The sequence below is a fragment of the Sinohyriopsis cumingii genome, chromosome 14 (genome assembly GCF_028554795.1).
Source record: "Sinohyriopsis cumingii isolate HCF-2022 chromosome 14, ASM2855479v2, whole genome shotgun sequence".
NCBI lineage: Eukaryota > Metazoa > Mollusca > Bivalvia > Unionida > Unionidae > Sinohyriopsis > Sinohyriopsis cumingii.
In genome coordinates, this window is record NC_142974.1 from 88,170,336 (window position 1) to 88,190,124 (window position 19,789).

Sequence of the window (19,789 nt, forward strand, 5' to 3'; positions counted from 1 at the left end):
TGGGAGATAATCCACATACGTTTTGTATAGGGCTGTTCTTCCAGTGCAGTTATAATCATGACTAGTGAAATAGCTGTTAAATTATTCAAGTTGTATAAGTGATTTCAGGTCCTTTAGGCGTCAAGTATATTGGGTTTTCAATTGTGTGAAAAATCATTTTATGTAACATATATATATAATTCTGTAATATATATCTCTTACCAAATGTTGCTTCAGTGATGCAGGTAAAGAGTTGAAATTGATTAGAATAGGGTGTACCATACATCTACAATATTGATAAAACAAATGGATACTTGCTTTAAAATTTCATTTTATACCAGGATTTTGCCTTAAGGCATGATGGCAACACCATGTCTTACATGCCAGACTGGTCTTTACCACCATGCTTTAATTTTTCCACCACATCTTCATATCTTGTCATCATGCCTGATAGTTTCAAAGGCAACGTGAGCTACAGTAAATCATTATTTTTTTTTTTATTATACAGTTTTCATTGCTTGAATGATTGAATTTTACCTGAACAAAAAGTATTGATATAATTTTTTATAATGAACACCTTTCATTGTAGCCTTGTACATGTACAATCTCATAGTGCCAAAATACCTTGGATTTTTAAGTGGAAATCCTTGTTTACCCTTAATATACCTGGCATATCCCCATACAGTTTTGGGAGAATTTTGAGATTCAAAAAGTGTTTTGAGGTCCCAAAGTGGTGGTCAGTGCTCATGACCACAAAAAGCAATCTTGTCCAATTAAAAATAAGCTCTCTATTCATATAATACGATAAAAAATTATTGTAAACTCAAATCAAACCGAAAACAGTTAACTTGTCTTGTTTTTTTCAAAGCATTTAATCCACTTGCAGTAACATATAGAGTTGGTTTACTAAACATTATCTAATATCAATGACATACAGATACACGTGTAAACACATAATCACAACCACACTGATATTAAATAAAAACATAATCACATTTCATTCTATAAAATCCATTGGATTGCAAAATATATACTTAATTTGATGAAGTCTTTGCTGCATTCGCTAATTCAATAGGAGTTTGAAGGTAATGCAGGTGTCATTATTTTTCATCTTTGCACTCACTAGAGGCTTGATGGTACTTTTGTCCAAACTTCCATGCTGGATTGTCTGAGCAAATCCTGGTCAGAACAGAGTTGTTCATGTTAGAACTGTGTCTGAATCAGTTTGACATTGAAATATGCTTGTCTATAGAAAAATTAATATATCACATTTAGGACTGACCATTTCATTGGAGGAAGGGGAGAACATAATATTTTCAAATTTAATGGGGGACTTACAGGCAATATGGCAATAATTAATGCCTCTGTCCATTATAGATGTACATGCTTTATCAATACAAGTCAAATGTGCAAACATGAGCATGTGCTTATTATTGTCTTTCAGTCAATCAATTTCATGGATACAGTCATCCAGAATAGCATGGGTCAGTTAACAGTTGCCATTTTAACAACATTTAGATAACAAATAATAATTAATAGAATGTTCAAATCAGCATGTTTAGTATGCTACATACAGGTGGTGCTCCTATTTTGACAGATGTTGTATACTTATTGTTGATATGATATTTGCAGAATGGTAAGGAATTGAATGCTTCCCATTGCTGCTGTGCCTGACAAAGTAAAATCTATCAACATGGAGTTTTGAAATTTGTTTTTGTTGGGCTTTGCTGATAGCATATTGCTTCCAGAATCACACTCTTTCAAAAAATGAATCACACTTAAACACTATTGAGACAAATGAAATAATGATATTTTGCATTTTGTTTGGAGTAAAACTCTGATTCTAAAGAAATGTTGCCACTAATTACAAACTTTATTGAAGCTGGCTTCAGCATTCTCATTCAGTGTAGTGATGTGTAATGATATCTGGTGTTCAGCACATCTCTTTGATGTACTTGAGATGAATTGGGTTGTTCTGTTTTGTGTAATTTAACCTATGCAAATTAGCTAAATGGACTTAACACCTACAGCAGAATTTGACACCAAACATCACACTATTTATTGTCAACCAATTAAGTAATCTCTAAAAGGTATTTTTTTTTTTAAATCTGACAGCCTTAACATTTAATTGCCATATATCAGCTTGTATGCCTCAAGGATAGGTTTAGCTGAGCTTTGAGCAGAAATGTTACACATACTGCAGATGACAGGCATATATGGTGATGGTCATGAAAAATAGTAAAGAAGTACTAATGAGTAAGTTGATGGATAAATGATTAGTCATAAGTATCACTATTAGTAATTCATTAGTCATGCTATTACAAGCTATTTATTTTGGGGAAATTACAGGGTTGGACAAAATATCCCCCAGTAATATCCTGTATTGGTCTTTGTTTTTTGGTGATCTCATTACTGTCATTTCCAATATATTAAAAACTTGTCTGCCAAAATTATTTGTAAAGGGCAAGTTACAAAACCTCAGACATAAAAAATTATTTCTGATTGTTTAGATTTTAAAATTATTTAAATTTTCTTTATTCCATGGCAGCTACCAAATGGACTGAACAACCAGATATACCAAGAGAGGCGAGCCAAACTTGATGAGAGTCTCAGAACACTCAACATGATGTTCAGAAAATTACGTGTTGTATATGACAAACTTGTTACCAACCCTGAACCAGAGCCACCTGAGGAGGTATTATAGTAGATACTAGCTGTTTTTCTTCATTGTATTTAACATATTGCAAGGTATTACTTTTTATAAAGGCAATAGCATCAGTGTTATTAATGTATATAAGGATTTTTTTTTTGAAAGGTTTTGAAAGTGATGTAATAGGAGCTTGGGTGCTGCATGAAAGTAAGCCATGAAACCATTGTAAGCAATTGCAGTTATGAGAAGTTGTTTATATGTGCCATAAGGTGGAAAATCTGTCCATCTGTCCTTTTTATACCCGATTCCATATAGAGGCTATGGTATGTAATAATCTTCAAGCCCAACTTACTATTGTTGGCTGTTGCAGTGTCTAATCCCAAGTTTATGACAGATTGCCATAAAACTTGGTAAATATTATGGTCATAAGCTAAGATCTGCATATCAACAAAGTGCTTTGCTTGCACAATTTTTGTTAGAGTTATTGTCCGATTTTTCTCTTGTAGTAGTGTGTGTCATCTTAGTTCAAATAGTATGAAAGTTTTTGATGGATTGATAGGAAACTTGGTAATTCTTGTGGTCGTGACCTGAAGATGTACATGTCAGCAAATCATTTTGCTATTACAGTTTTTATTTGAGCTATTTGCCCAGTTTGTCTTGTAGCTTAATGTAGTGTACAATACAATCTTGTTAGCAAAGTTTATCCTGCAAATTGTGCTGGATTCTCATGAATCACACATTATACAGTGCTTCAGATTGATTTAATGATTATTCTGATGAGATTTCCTTTGAATTACTTGAACTTCGAAAGATATTCTTGTGAAGCGATGTTATTGAAAATTTGTAAACCAGCATAGTTTCTCACCATTGTAGATCATATGAATGCAATTTACTTGGTTATATACCAGTTATAGACAGATGAAACCAGATCAATACAAATTTTAATGTTATAGAAAAAGACAATGATATATATGTATTTTTAATATCTCGTATTTGCAAGTACTGATTTATTTGATAAATTAATGCTGTACTGTATGGTTTAATGTAGGATTGGTGTCCTTGTCCTAGCCATGATTTAGACTAACTGAAAATTTAGCAACATATACTTTCATGTCAGAGAGGTTAAACCATGGAGTAATGAGGCAGTTGAAGTTACCACTCATAAAACTTTATCATGATTCTCAATGACCTATCAAATAAAGTTAAGATAATTCATTATCTAAGTTACTGCAACAGGAATAACATTGAGCATAATTAGCCATAATTCACATATGAAAGTCACAAAAATCAATGTGAACAACTTGCTTGTCAGCTATTTAGATTGAAATAGTGCATGTAATCAGGTGGTTATCATCATCATTTTCTGTATCTTACAAATGTTACTGGTCTCTCAGAAAGCTGAAAGCTTTAAAGTTGGCATGATTATTTATCAAATTCGATATCAAATTGGCATCATTTCTATTTAGTACCGACTAGACATCATAGGAAGAGCAGTAATGAAAATGAGATTTTCAAGATGGATGCCATGGGGGCCATATTCTGTATCAGATTGGCATCATTTCTCTTTAGTACCACCTAGACATCATAGGAAGGAGGGGCCCAGAGTGGCCGAGTGGTCTAAAGCGCTCTCCGTTACGGATCACTGCCATCTCACCTCTGTCTGTGTGGGTTTGAGTTTAGGATTCGGCCAATGTGGGTATGTGAGAAAGCTTGCCAGTAGCTTCTCATGGGTCGATGGTTCTTCCCAGTGTTTTCCTGGGTTCTTCCTCCGCATTAATACTGGCCGCCATGCATAGCGTATCGTGTGCTGAAAAATGCCGTTAAACCCCACAACAACAACAACATCATAGGAAGGGCAGTAATGATAGTGAGTTTTTCAAGATGGATGCCATGGGGCAGTGTTTCCCTTTATGCACATTTGTGCATCAGTGACGCATGCTGGAGAAAATTGACGCACACATTTTTTTGCCATGCATTTATTTTGATGCAAAGGATTTGCATAATGCGATCAGGATTTATTTAATATCCAGTGCATTGGATAAGGGTGCCATCGTGTATACTGGACTGGTTCCCTGCTTTGTTTAATGCCTGCATTGTGCTCCTCTATTCGTAAAGCGGAGTGCAACACAGGGCACATACGAAATAAGGAACTAGATTAGCACAGGCAATGTTAGGACAGAGTAGTTTCCCCATCTCTCGCGAGCTCTCCTGTGATTTCCATCGAGCTCAGCAAAATGTCGTCCTTATGTTTAACCTCAATGCTTGTTGCACCTCCAGATTAAAATGTCATGCACTAAGAATCATTAATATGGCACATCCATTAGGATTACCGGTGTGACTTATGATTGCATCATTGGGAGGACTGCGAAAGTGAATAATCCTTTCGCGACAGGTTTAAGAATTTTTTAAAATCTGCCTTCATTCACCACAAGATAACTGGAGAACACATTAAAACTGAAGACATTCTTTTACAGCAAAGAAATCAGTAAATTTTCCGAGAAAAATGCGTTTATTTGGATTACAAAGTCAGGGGGTCAGTGCAGATTTTGTTGGTTTTTAACTTTGCTGCAATAAAATAGAGATCTTAAACTTCAAGTGTAGCTTTTATTAGAAACAAGATGAATCATTAGCCTCCTTCATTTTTGGATAAATTTGTTCTAAGATGAAGTAAAATGAAACCGATGATTGAACACATTTTACGACAGGCAGTAAATCAACTGCCATCTGGTTACTTAAGATTTATTAGGCTTTTAGCAGCAGAGAGGCTGAACAGCCTCTAATTGAAATTTTTCAAAACTATTACTTGGAGGCTTCCTATGAGGATTTCCTGAATAGAGAGCTTATTTAGCCGCTTGGAAGCTTCTAATAAATTAACTATTTTAAATAAGGTCCGGAGTCACGCCTCTCTGCTGCTGCTTTTTTTTAACCAATTTTTTATCAGATTATTATCCTAAGATTTTATCAAGACTGATTCGATAAAAATTTTACCATTATAAATTAAAATTATTGGTATATTAATAATCATGGATGTTGGAGAAGCATATACTACTCGATTAGTGTGAGAGCGACTAGAATCAATAAAGAAATATCTCCCACTGAGAGAATCAGTCAAACGAAAAATACGAGCAGTTGAGGATGCAAAACAGGGTTTTACGGAGTCAACTGAATTGTTATTTAAACCAATTACAACAACCACTGAACAAATTCTATTGGGAGATATTAAAGATCCTGAGGAGAGAAAAAAAGGTATTCTTCCAGTATTAAAACAAATTGAGGAACAAACTCGACCTGTACCTCAACCTGTACCTCAAGCTCAAGCTCAACCTGAACAAGATATTCTTCTTGAAGAAAAATTTACTGAAACCGGTGTATTTGTGATAATGAAAACTCCATTTAAAGATCCTAAAAGTGTAGCTGAATTTGGCTCATTTGCATATTCGAGTTTTCCATATAGAGCAGGATATTTAAAACCCGAGTATGTTAATAGTGTTAAAAATCGCAAGACTTGGGCTGATTGGTTGTATAAATTAAGACGAAATATTCCTCGGTTAGTTACAAAATCCAAATATATGAGATAACAGAATCATACACGAAAATCTTTTACGATCACCTCTTAACATATTTTTATGTACAGCAAATCCTAGATTATAGTTAGTGTTGGCATTTTTGATCATGTCTTCAACGTCAGCATCAGAATTATCACGTTTTTTTGGTCTTCTTACAATATACGGTTCGTTATCAGCACTATCAAAATTATCCTTGGTAAATATCATACTAGGACCAGCTGGATTTTGTAGAGATTTTAGAAAAGTATTTCTCGGAGCTAAACACACAATTGTTCTTTATCGAAAAGAAAACAGTAATGATGCTATTTGGAGACAAAAGGGTAATGATGATGATGCTGTTGATGCTGCTAATTTTAATGGTAGGGTAGTACTATCTAAACTTTCATTGTGGATGCCAGTAATGACCCCATCAATATCTGAAGAAGGCAAATTACTTTCTTTTATGAATCAAGGCGGTAAATCAGTAATGTCTTGCTTGACAGTGGTTACCGATAGTATCAACAATAACATCAATGGTATTTTCACCTGGCATATATCATCACAACAAGGTGTTTCTGCACCCATACACATATTTATTGCTCTTCAAAACGCTAATCGATCAAATAATAATCAAAAAGCTAGTCATATGATATTTGATCATTTTAGAGCTAGTGAGATATCATTACGAATAAATGGACATCAGGAACCATCTGAGGAAATATCGCTAGATTTTGAAAATAATTCGGTTGCGCATGGATATCATCGGTTGTTGAGTTTTATGGGACGAGATCAAAACCCAGATACTGGTTTACAAATATCACAATTAGATTTTACAACATTATATCCGATCTATTATTTTTCACTAGAACATATTGATTTATTAAAACAGTCCGTGGTTGATAAACATTTTAAAGCTAGAATAGTTAATGCAGCTGGTACTGATTTTAAAGCAATTGCTGTTATACTCAGCGACAGAACAATGTTACTTGAAGGTATTGGTGGCCGAATGAGAGTTATTGATGCACCAGTAGAAAAAATGTACACAATTAGATCAATCTCGTTAATTATAATGCCATACGATCATGTTAATGTAACTCTGATTCTAGGTCAGGTAAAAAAACTCAAATCAAATTTAACAAAACTTCATGGGGTAAAACTAACCCTGAAGCATGATCAAATTTCTCATGGTGGTCCAAATAAGCTATCGCTAACTAAAACTCAACATAAAAATCTCAATAAAGCTAAATCAGCAAACACAGGAATTCAGGTTAATCTTTCTCCGGGCGCCATCAAAGATATGATTAAAATAGGTGTTTTTTTCCCGCTTCTAGGTTTATTACCAGCATTAATTGCAAAAATAGCCACTATTGCACCAATAGTAGGAAAAGCTGCTGCATAAGGTGCTGCTGGATACGCCGGTAGCAAGGTAGCAGAAAAGATAACAGGAGGAAAATATGGTAAAAAAAAAAGGACGCGGCCTAAGATTACCGGGAACCCTGCCATCATGGTAAAAGGCCTTCGATTACCAGGAACCCCTCCATCATGGTATCCAAAAAGATTTTAAAACAGAATATCTCGCCGATGTCAAATTTTGATTTAACCAACGCAGCTAAAAAACTAAAACTAAAATTCTTCAGAGGTGTGTTTATGAGAAATCAACTACCGGAGCAACCAAACCGCACAGAGACTGGTATAATAGATCTTGATAATAGTGATGGTCCAGGAACACACTGGGTTGCTTACACAGTTAATCTGCGTAAAATTGATTATTTTGACTCGTACGGGTTAGCACCACCATGGGAGTTTCTCAGTTACACAGAGCAATCAAACGCTCCAAACGTTAGAAGAAATTTTTCAAGATTAAACAGAGTCTCTGAAGAGTTCTTTGGAGATCCCTTTTTAGCTGGTATAAAATTTACAGAAATCAGAACAAGTATTGGTGCAATTAGAAAGCGGTTGAAAATATTAATCTTCTTAATACCTACACAGAAAGGTTAATCATACTAACCACAGGTATTACCAGTATAGTTCATGTGGTATCATCTGGATCCGCAACATGGACAAGAACAGATAATACCATAAAATATACCCCAACAATTACAGGCGTATACAGATTATCCATGATTAGTTCTGTAGAATTTAAAATAATCAGAGCAGGTATAACAAGTGAATCTTTTTATCCGGTAACTGTTGAATTACAAAAGGATATTGAAAAAGTGTTTATACTACAACCAGCCGATGATGATTTATCTAGAGCATCTTATTTATACACGTTAGAATTTGTTGTTAAAACATCTTAATAATTTGAATCATGATAAAAAATATAATGATCACTCGCGATAGTGCATCCCAATACAGGTATCATCAGGCACGTGAGTGGCAAACTAACTTAAAGGATATCATTGACGTGTACACGTCAAAGATAAAAAGGTATCAACAGCGACTAGTTATCGCTGATATACTTGTCTACTCGGTATCTGCGGTTTTTGTTGCTGCAGGTGTTGTATTATCCGCGGTAACAATATTAGCTCCAGTAGCCGTTACAATCTTTATTTCAGCAACAACAACAATTGCTGGTGTTTTTAATATAATTACAAAAAAAGTATGTACCTGCACGGTAGAAAAATTTTCCAATTACGCGATAAAATTACACACAGCAAAAGTTGCTTACTCAAAATTATCTTTGTTGTTATCGAGAAGCCTCAACGATGGAATTATATCCGATATTGAGTTTTTAGAAATGATTACCGTGTATAATTCTGCTGGTATTAAAGATATAAATAACAATAATGACCGAGTTTCTCCAGCAGATAGTCACGAACACGGTTCTGTACAAAACAACAATGATCTCTGCAAGCTCGACTAAGCCAGAATTTAGTATTAATTTTCCAGTCGCGATTCCTATAAATGAAATTGCACTGTCACAATTACGCGTATACAACAGCTGGCCCAATGTTAGATCAAAATCATTTGGATCGTTAATGTAAAATAATTCAATAGTGTTCGCGAACAAAAACAAACCAGACAGAACACCTGACTGGAATGTTGTTGGATTACCAACAGGTAGTTATCAGATAGAAGAAATTAATAATGAGTTAATACTTAGAATAACAAATATTACTGGAGAAAAAGAACCTGAAATAAAAATATCAGCTCACGAACTAACGTTATATTCAATTATTGAAATAACATCACCTAATTATGCTGTAGATATTTATCAATCGTCGATCAGAACTGTCTTAGGATGGCCAGAAATTCAACCACAAACACCACCAACGCCACCAGAACCTAAAAAATCTTATTATACCACAGACAGTGAATCTTATCTTCATATTAGTATGTCATATAAAGATCATTTACTCGAGATAAGGGATGCTACCTCAGAAATTAATATTTATATCAGAGGAATAGACGATATTGTGCTGGAATTTTTAGGTAGTATAATTTTTTCAGAAGACGGAAAAGTATTAGCAAGATATGAAAGTGTATTTGTTGAAGTAAATGAAATTATTAGATATTTTAGAGAAATTAATCAAGAACACCAAAAGCAACTAGCGCTGCTGCGACGGTATTTTCAGGAGTGTATTTTTAATGTATCAGGTTTGTGTAACGAGGTTATTAGACGCGTATTAGTGTTAGATCAGCTTGCATCTGACATGGAATATCTTAACCAGCAAGTAATTCAGGCAGTAATTAATAATAAATCAATCACGAAACAAAATTTCTTAAACGTCTACTCGCTAACAGAAGCGACGCTACCAAATTATAAATTTCCCGGTTATAATGTACCTGAATTAAGGAAATCAGTTAGCGACACCGTTGATGAGTTATTTCCCAAAATACTCGCTGCGTGGAGAAGATCGCTACCACCAGCAAGTGTTCTTAGACACAATAATGACCCAGATGGAACCGGCAGACACATTTCAGTTGAACCAGTAAATATTACAACCATTGTCACGGTTAATCTTGGTTGTGATATCGTTGAAAACAGCTATAGCGCAGATGCAACAATATCAAATCAAGCTCAACAGGGTTTTATTCTTTATTCATTTTCACCAAAAGAACCACCAGGATTTTTAATCATACAAGAACCAATTAATCCAGTTTATCTGTGATGTCATAATCGATTATTATCAAGAATGAGTTTCAGATTAACAGATCAGAATGGAAATTTACTTGATTTACGTGGCAAAACACTAAGCATTAATTTACTTATAAAATCTTAAATCTGTGACGTAAAAAAAAAAAAAATCAAATAAAAACCTTGAAAAATTAGCAAAAATTACTAAAATAGTAAATAATCAGTTTTTTTTACTGAAAAATGTTCGATTTATTAATGTTTGATAGGGTATTTACCAGTCAAAATCAGCAAAATTGTTAATTTATTAATTCTGATGGGGTATTTGGTAGTCAAAATTACAAAATTGTTTAATTTGTTAATTCTGATTGGGTATTTGGTAGTCAAAATCAAACAAATTGCACGATTTTTCAGAATAATTTTTTTTTATTTATTTACTTAATTATTTATTTAACTGAATTATTTATTTACTGAAATATTTAATTTTTTATTTTTCACTGAATTCTGTGATTTTGATGGGGTAATTGGTACTCAAAATTAAGAAATTTGTTGAATTTTTAATTCCGATGGAGTAATTGGTAGTCAAAGTCAGCAAAATTGTTTGATTTGTTAATTCTGATGGGGTAATTGGTAGCCAAAATTAAGAAATTTGCTGAATTTTGCAGAATAATTTTTATTTTATATAATAACAGAATAATATGAAAATTATTTATTTTTATTTACTGAAATTATTTATTTTTTTGTTTTTTACTGAAATATTTAATTCTGATAGGGTATTAGGTACTCAAAATTACAAAAATGTTTGATTTTTAATTTTTGATGGGGTATTTGATACTCAGAATTACAGAATTGTTTGATTTTTAATTTTTGATGGCTATTTGATACTCAAAATTAAGCAAATTGTACAATTTACATGAAATTTTAGTAAAAAATAAATAATTTAGTATAAAAAAAATTAAGTAGTAAAATAATTAATTCAGTAAAATTTAAATAGTTTCAGTAAATAAAATAAATAATTTAGACTGCTTTTGACTCTTCTTCGGAGTCCATTAGTTTTTTTTAACTGTCTTACACGAATGCTAACTGTTCTTGCTGATTCATACTCGTTAGATAACTCCGATCCAATTTTTTCGATTGCGCGAGATAAATCAACAAATTTTTTTTATTTGTGATTCATCCACGGTAGCCAGAAATTTATAAACCGCGGACTGAATTTTTTTTATTAGTCGATATTCGGATGGTAAAGTGTATCTACTGCCATATTTATTTTGTAATATTGTTTCAGTATCAGGAATTATCTTCTCAGGAATTAGTTCATCTGATAATTTTATTCCTGATAATTTTAATTTTTCAATAGCGTTAATTACCTCAGTGATATTCTCGTTATTCATTATACTAAACATCATTTGTTTAAAAGTAAAATATTTGAAACAAAAAAAAAATAATGTTGATAAATTACATAAATAAAGATGATTTTAATCATCTAATATTAGAGGAACATATGAAAACGAGATCCAGCTCCCAAATTTATAAGAAAATGTTGAATTGATTATTTTTTCTGTAACATATTGTACTGAAGCCCAGTTAATACCAAAATACTTACCAGCGGCGGTCATTGATTGAAATATCATCTCATTAGTTTCTAATTTATTGATTTAACCGCCTTAGGATTTTTATTTCCACCAGCATTTCCTGATCTGCAATTTTCACTTTGAGTAACCGCTCTTAGATTTGATATAGAGTTATTTAGTTTGTTCCCATCAATATGGTCAATTACAAGATTATCTTTTATTAATCCAAAGAAACACTCAAAAATGAACCAATGACAATGATAAGTTTTTGTTGGATTTTGGGCGGTAAATCTGAGGTAACCAGCATTACTAATAGTACCAACTGTATTTTTTGATTTACTGTTTCTAACAACGCCATTGCAGGATGATTCGTAGTTATCAATAATTGGATGCTTTATGAATACTGGATTCATATAACAATTATCATTTGTCTAAATCAAGATTTGCTTGAAAACCTATTTAGATAATCCTCCTCGGATTTGATAATTTTGTCACTGTCAGTATTTTTGTTGTTGTAGTGTTGCTTAAGCTCTTGGTAGCATTTTCCGCCACAGTTTGCGCATAAACGAGTTTTTCCTCAAACTTCAACATTACATTTTATGCAGCGAGTTGGTCCTAAATGACCTTTATGGATACCTTGTAAATGCTCACTGCAGAATTCACTTCTACATGATTTTTATTACAACAAGTCAGCGAACCGATCATTAACCACTTGCATTGATTCATTATTATTTAGATATTTGTCTAAAATATAATATGAATTAAATATTTGATCTTGATAGAGTTGAGCAGACTTTAACTGAGACTGATTCTACCAAGGAGGAATTCTACAAAGATGGAGCATCTCACGTATTTTCCACTTGGAAAACTTTTTCGGATGATTTTACAATGATTGACAAGCAAGCAAAAAAAAATAATTGAAAGTCTTGGTGATGAAAAGTATATTTTTCGAATAAAATTTATTGTACAGACAAATGATGATGTGTGGATAATTTGAGATAAAAGCGATCCGATCATTGGTGGGGAAAAAAACAATTTTACATAAAACCTCTAAACCAGGATTATTAACAGGTTTAGATAAACCATATTACGATCGATCGTATCCTGTTATGGCTGTTGTTTATGGTCTTTATAAATTAAATGATAAACCCGATATCAGAAATCTTGCTCCGATGAAAATGTCAGTAAAGCTAAATTGTGTAGCTGAGCGAGTAATTGAACATTTTACAAAAACAAAATGTGGAAATGGATTAACTGACTTGCGACATAAAAAAATAACATCTTGGGCTGAATCACTCACTGATGGAGCATATATAAATGATGTTGCTACGTTATCAACGAAGTTAAAATTTCCTATGATGGTAAAAACACTATCGGGGGAGATATTGTACTCGTCAGTAAGTAAATCAAGAGGAACACCAATAGAAATAATTGTCACGCTTGAACATCCGCAGTAACAATATTTCCGCGAGATCATGTTGTTAAATTTTATTCCTCGGAAATATTTGATTTTATTTATTAAATAAGTAAATCTGATCCGGTATCAATGTGGCTTTTTTGCAGCGATGAAAAGTATGATCAATTTGTTCGGGTTAACGGAGATTTATACCGCAAGAAATCTCTTCATGATGAAATGAAACAGTTATTAGAAAAGTATTCAATAGCTGATGAACTATTAATTAATTGTTTTATGGTTCCATCATTTGCTGCTTACGTTGCTAGAAAGAAAAACTCATGGAAGCCAAAGCGAAATGAATTTCTCAGTGATGTACAATCAAGTTGTATCGAATACGATCACGGTGGTTTATGGAATACCAAGTGCGACCATAGTTGTATGATATCTGTTGACATGATAGCTTGTTATCCTGGAAGTTTTCTAGGGATGGGTGATTGTGCTGAGTATTTTGTGCAGTTTGGACATCCAATGCATGAAATGACTCGTGTAGCAATTAATGGTCCGCTACCAGATTTTCCCTTATTGGGATTCGCTCGTGCAGTATCGTTTGAATTTGCTAGGGATCTTCATAAAATATGTTATATTTGGTTTGGAAAACACTTTTCAGAACAACGTTGGGTACCAATAGTACTATTAAGATATATGTTGGATTGCTTGATGCTAAAATCGCTGATAATCAGTGAAGCAATTATATAATATCGAAAACAAACTTCAGTGTGGATGCCTGCTGGTGATGAGTCTACAAAAGATCTCGGTAGAAAAATAATTGGTAAATTTACTCGGGGTGGAGCATATGATCACCAAAGACATCATTCTAAATTAATCATGGACGATGTTGAATTAGATTTTATAATAGCTGATACTGCTGCGAAAAATACATTTTGTAGTCGAAAAGTTGTTTATTTATCATATGGAAAAAAATTAGGTTCCATTGTTAGTTATATCGATGGAGAATCTCCACAATATACTCATTTAAGATCATCTATGTTCGCGTTCGTAAGTATAAATTTACTATCAATGATAAATAAGTTTCCTAAACTCGCAGTTAGGGTTGCTACTGATTCATTCTATATTGAAGCTAAATACGCATCATTGCTAGGTTCGTTAGCAGGAACTGAGTGGGGATCATGGAGAATAAAGCGCGAACAAATACTTGATTATTGTGCATCAGCTGATTTAATAATCAGAGATAAATATTATCGCAGTGAAATATCAGAAATATCATTGGCGCCATCTGTAAATGATCCAATATCATGATATAAAACAGTGTACGTAAATGGATTAGGTGGTTCAGGTAAAACGACATGGTTAATAAAAATATTTCATGACTCTGACATGGTTGTGTTAACGCCAACACACAGACTCGCTTGAGAAATGAAGCAACGTGGGGTTAATTCGTGTACTTATCACAGTTTTTTCAAATATAGCGGCAGTGTGTGGACTTCTTCGCGAATGGGAGAAAAATGTATTCCAAACGTAATTATTTGGGATGAAATTTGTACTCTATCTGTTGAGGTACTAAAAACATTTCTCGATTGGTTATTATCGAGAAATACTGTGGTAATAATGTGCGGCAATCACGGTCAACCTAGCCCTATTGATGGAAAATCTCCTTATAATTGGTTAAAGAGTTTTATTGATTATTATGAAGAATCTGATACCGTTTACAGATCTCTTGATGAAAACTTAGTCGAATTTAAGAAATTAATTAGATTGCAGTGAAATAAAATTCAGTGTGATGTAATGAGAAAAGTAATCTCAGAAACACCAATGAAAATTTTTTTACTTACATGGAGACCAAATGATTTAATAGTTGCTAGTAGAAAAATAGAGATAAAATTCAAGAGAAGTTATTTCAGCTACATAAAATAAAATTTCCCAACGAGAAAGTCCCGCTTTGTTATTGACCATCAGATACGCGACAACAAAATATTGACGTTGATGTGCCAGGAGAATCAGTAAAGCAAAATTTAGTACTAATTGATATTGGTTTGGTTGATATTGGTTTTGTTTAGTGTGCGCTGTGTTCAAATAAATCTCCTTGGACACTTGGATATGCCATGACAATTCACTCATCGCAAGGATTAACTATCGCTGATACACGAGTTTGGATTCTTGATGATCGTATCGTGGTCAAATTTAGTTTATTTAGCGGTATCTCGGGTTAGAAAAATATCTCAACTGGTAGAATTGTTTTAGATTCGATAATAATTGATGACAAAACTTGTGATGATACAATAAAGAAAAAATTATCTAGCTATGAGCAATATGACGAAAAAAAATAATTACAAATTTGACTTTGATGTGGAATTTATTGTATCGCTGAAACAACAACAAAATAATCATTGCTCGGGTTGTAACTGTAATGTTATGGAAATACCAAAAAAATGATTCAAGACAATTTACTGTTGACAGAAAAGATAACAGTTGTGGTCATACACGAGAAAATGTCACGTTGGTATGTTTGGAGTGTAATCGTGGAGCTAGTTAAGTGATTTAGGTGGCAATTGAGTATCTGCGGGAATTACTTGTAATTCTTCACAAGTAAATCCGCGTTGAGGAGCATTTGAATCAAGTACATAAACAGCTGGTCTACCTGTTGATCTTGTCACGGTAGATATTTTGTGTGTTGTAATGCTCCAAATAGGATCGGTTGCTCTTTTTCTGCCGCCTTCAAGTTCACCTGGTTTATATAAATATCTTACGGTGATACTGCCTAGCACTGGTTATGTTGAAAAATCACATCTTTTTATCAGCATAATTTTTTTTGTAATCGCGATAGCTGGTCTCATATTTATTGCTCGTGTTGGTTCGCTGTTTATCACTAATATTACAGCCAGTAATCTTTCAGCCCACTTGTATGATCTTGAATCCTGAATAAACTCTCTCGCGTACTGATATCCAAATAATCTCTCAGCAAGTGTTTTATTAAATCGCTCAACAGTTGCCTGATCGCAATGAATTCCAGTGTGTCCTCGTCGTATTTTAACGTTATTTTGTTTCATTAAAAATGATACCGCACCTAAAAACTCTCTACCAGGATCAACCTGAAGTAAAATTGGCTATTTTAACGGTCCTCATTGATAAATTTTATTAAACACGTCTGCAACATCAACAGCTGTTTTAGTTGTTAGTGGTTCTGCTTCCTTATATCTACTTGCAATATCAACTACAGTAAGTGTGTACTTGTATGTTTCTAAACCAATAATATCATGCGGCAAAAACATTATATCGGCTTGAGGAACTTTATTAGGGACACTAACGTCAAAATACACAAAAGGAATTTGTTTTGGTGGTGGTAAGTAAATTTGCCATACCGCTTGTTTGGATAACCACGCTGCAGCAGTTGAAACCTTTACTCGAGCGGCTTTAGCAAGTTTATTTATTGCTGCTTTACCTTTCCAAAATCCAGCCGGAGAATAATAAACCGATTCCATTATATTAATTACCAGCACCTAGCGCTAATTTACCTTTCATTGCTGATTTTATTTACCAGCTTGATAATCTTTCTCTGATAGATTTACCAGGAATAGAATTTAATGTATGAATCAATTTTACATCTGCGAGGTGCCTTTTATTGTAGATCATTGCTTCGATAGGCAATATCATGAACGTAACATGCTCTGTTGATGGCATTTACAGGATCTTCATTTAATTTTGGTTGATCCTTTTTGTCAAGTCTAATATCAAGTCGTGTCCCAGGGCCGCAATAATTATATCCGGGAAGATTTTTTTCTCCAGGATATTTAGCCCAGGGAACACCAGGCAGTTTTGTTAATTTTGCGGTAATATCACCTCCGTAGTTTTTTTTTTTAATGAATCTAAACTTTTTTGTACCACAAACAGCGCATTTACCTGTAATAGCTGATTTGTTATTGCGTGTTGTAATTGTAATTGGATCAATCGTTGATGTGCGTGATTTACATTTTACACAATATAAATCCGTAATATATTTATGTCATGAATGTAATTGATTTTTCCGCTACAAAAATACAAGAACCAGTTAAACACCATGCTGCGTTGCCAAATTCTATTAGAATGATAATAATAGGTCCATCTGGTAGTGGAAAATGCAATTGTTGCTTAATTTGATAATGAGGTGGTTAAAATGGGATAAATTATATTTAGTTGCACCATCTGTTGATGACCAGAGATGTTATGAGGTACTTAAAGATTTTAATGAAAATGTGTCATAATTAAGTGAAAATAACGATAGTGTTATCAAATTTATCACCGACATTGATGAAGCGCCGTCAGTTGATGATCTTGACATGAATATCAATAATTTAGTTGTGTATGAAGACGTAATGCTAGACAAACAAACAAACCCTGCAAGGATATTTTCTCGTGGCAGGCATAAAAACACTGACGTTATTTATGTAACTCAGCGATACACACAAATTCCAAAAGTAATTAGAGATAACTGTAATATTTTGGCTGTATTTAACAGCGTTGACACACACACGTTGAGAAATATTCACCAAACTTGGTGTAATGGTGAGTTGTAAATTATTAAATTTAAAAACTTATTTTTGCAGGCTCAGTTAACTCCACACGGATTCATAACAGTAAATTTACATGATCCTCGAACAAGATATCGAATCGGTCTTGATAAAATCTTTGGATAATAATCTGATAAAAAATTGATAAATAAAAAGGAGCAGCAGAGAGGCGTGACTCTGGACCTTATTTAAAATAGTTAATTTATTAGAAGCTTCCAAGCGGCTAAATAAGCTCTCTATTCAGGAAATCCTCGTAGGAAGCCTCCAAATAATAGTTTTGAAAAATTTCAATTAGAGTCTGTTCAGCCTCTCTGCTGCTGGCTTTTTGTATTGGCTTGTATATAATGTGTTGGTCTATAATATTGCTTCAAAAAGAATATAAAGAGACTCTAAAAAGTACGACTTTAAAAGAAAAATGAACTGATAAAATGATTCTTTGAATGGACAATGCATTTGTTTGTTAATTGTGCATGTTCAGTTGTTGGTTTATTTGTATGTTTAGAGAGAGAGAGAGAGAGAGTATGCTGCGCAAGTTGCTAAAAAAATACGAGTCAGAGGAACATTTGTCAGTACATTTTTGACCCCCACATTTTTTATTTGACCCCCAGTTCTGACACCAAGGTTTTTTTTTTTACCCTCATTTTTACCCCCCCCCCCCCCCGGGGGGATGCACTGTCATGGGGGCCATATTCTGTACCAGATTGGGGTGATTTCTCATTTGTACAAACTAGACATAGGAAGGGTAGTAATGATAATGAGCTTTTCAAGTTGGATATCATGGGGGCCATATTTGATATCAGATTGGTATCGTTTCTCTTTAGTAACAACTAGACATCATTAAAGGGCAGAAATGATAATGAGATTTTCAAGATGGATGCCATGGGGGCCATATTTGATATTAGAATTGGCATCATTTCTCTTTAGTACCAACTAGACATCATAGGAAGGGCAGTAATGATAATGAGCTTTTCAAGATGGATGCCATGGGGGCCATATTTGATATTAGAATTGGCATCATTTCTCTTTAGTACCAACTAGACATCATAGGAAGGGCAGTAATGATAATGAGATTTTCAAGATGGCTATTATGTCAGTCCTTTTAGAAGTCAGATTGGCACCATATTCATTTGACCAGCTAGACATTGTACAAAGTCTTTCATTGAAAATGGCAAGGTGAAAAGACCATTTATTCAGAAGAAATAGTGATAAGATTTTCAACATGGCCACTGTTGCAGGCATATTGAATGTCTGAATGGCACCGTTAGGACCAACTAGAGATCCCAAGGTCAGGGAATATTGTGTCTCCACCCCCAGATTTGGGGGACATACTATTTTAAAGGGACAAAGGAAAACTGTTGTACACAAAGCTCTAATAGTGTAAAAACTTTGATATTCTTATTATCTTTTACATGTTTTGCACCTTAATTTTGTTTTTGTTTGCACTGTTCAATCATATGTACATTGTTTTGATAGACATTTGATAATGTGTTCAAGTAACTCATCGATACATTAACATGCTTTAACATCTGGTTAACCTGAAAAGAGCTGCACCTTGGATTTTCCATTTTAGATCTTGCTGTCATTTAAGTATAGTCTCATTAGGCAAAAGAAAATGTGTTTCTGGTCAGCTGACCATCCCTTTTAATTTATGCTGACCCTAGTACCTTTTTCCCCAGGATAAAAACAAATTTTAAAAAAAATCTGAAATTTATTTGTGCGTTTAATTGAACTGGTTATGTTTAAAAAGGAAGAAGAAACCTACCCACCTACTCCAATTTTAAAAACAGCAAAATAGGAACACATATTTTGGTGGGGGGAGCATTATCTGCCAGCATTTATCATCAAAAATACCCCATTTTCTGGGGGCCCCAAGTGGCCGAGTGGTCTAAAGCGTTCTCCGTTACGGATCACTGCCATCTCACCTCTGTCTGCACCGGTTCGAGTCTCAGATTCAGCCAATGTAGGTATGTGAGAAAGCATGCCAGTAGCTTCTCGTGGGTCGGTGGTT

The 19,789-nt window shown here is 33.8% G+C and overlaps 1 protein-coding gene across 4 annotated transcripts in view; it reads left to right on the forward strand.

The window, feature by feature from the left end:
* The window catches only part of LOC149784323 (mediator of RNA polymerase II transcription subunit 30-like), a 78,494-nt gene that overhangs the window by 40,493 nt on the left and 18,212 nt on the right, over nt 1–19,789 (forward strand). For all 4 annotated transcript variants that reach the window (XM_089932356.1, XM_089932354.1, XM_089932357.1 and 1 more), the window contains one exon: nt 2,528–2,674. In XM_089932356.1, the coding sequence (XP_089788482.1) occupies nt 2,528–2,674 (147 nt within the window). The remainder of the gene's footprint in view (nt 1–2,527; nt 2,675–19,789) is intronic.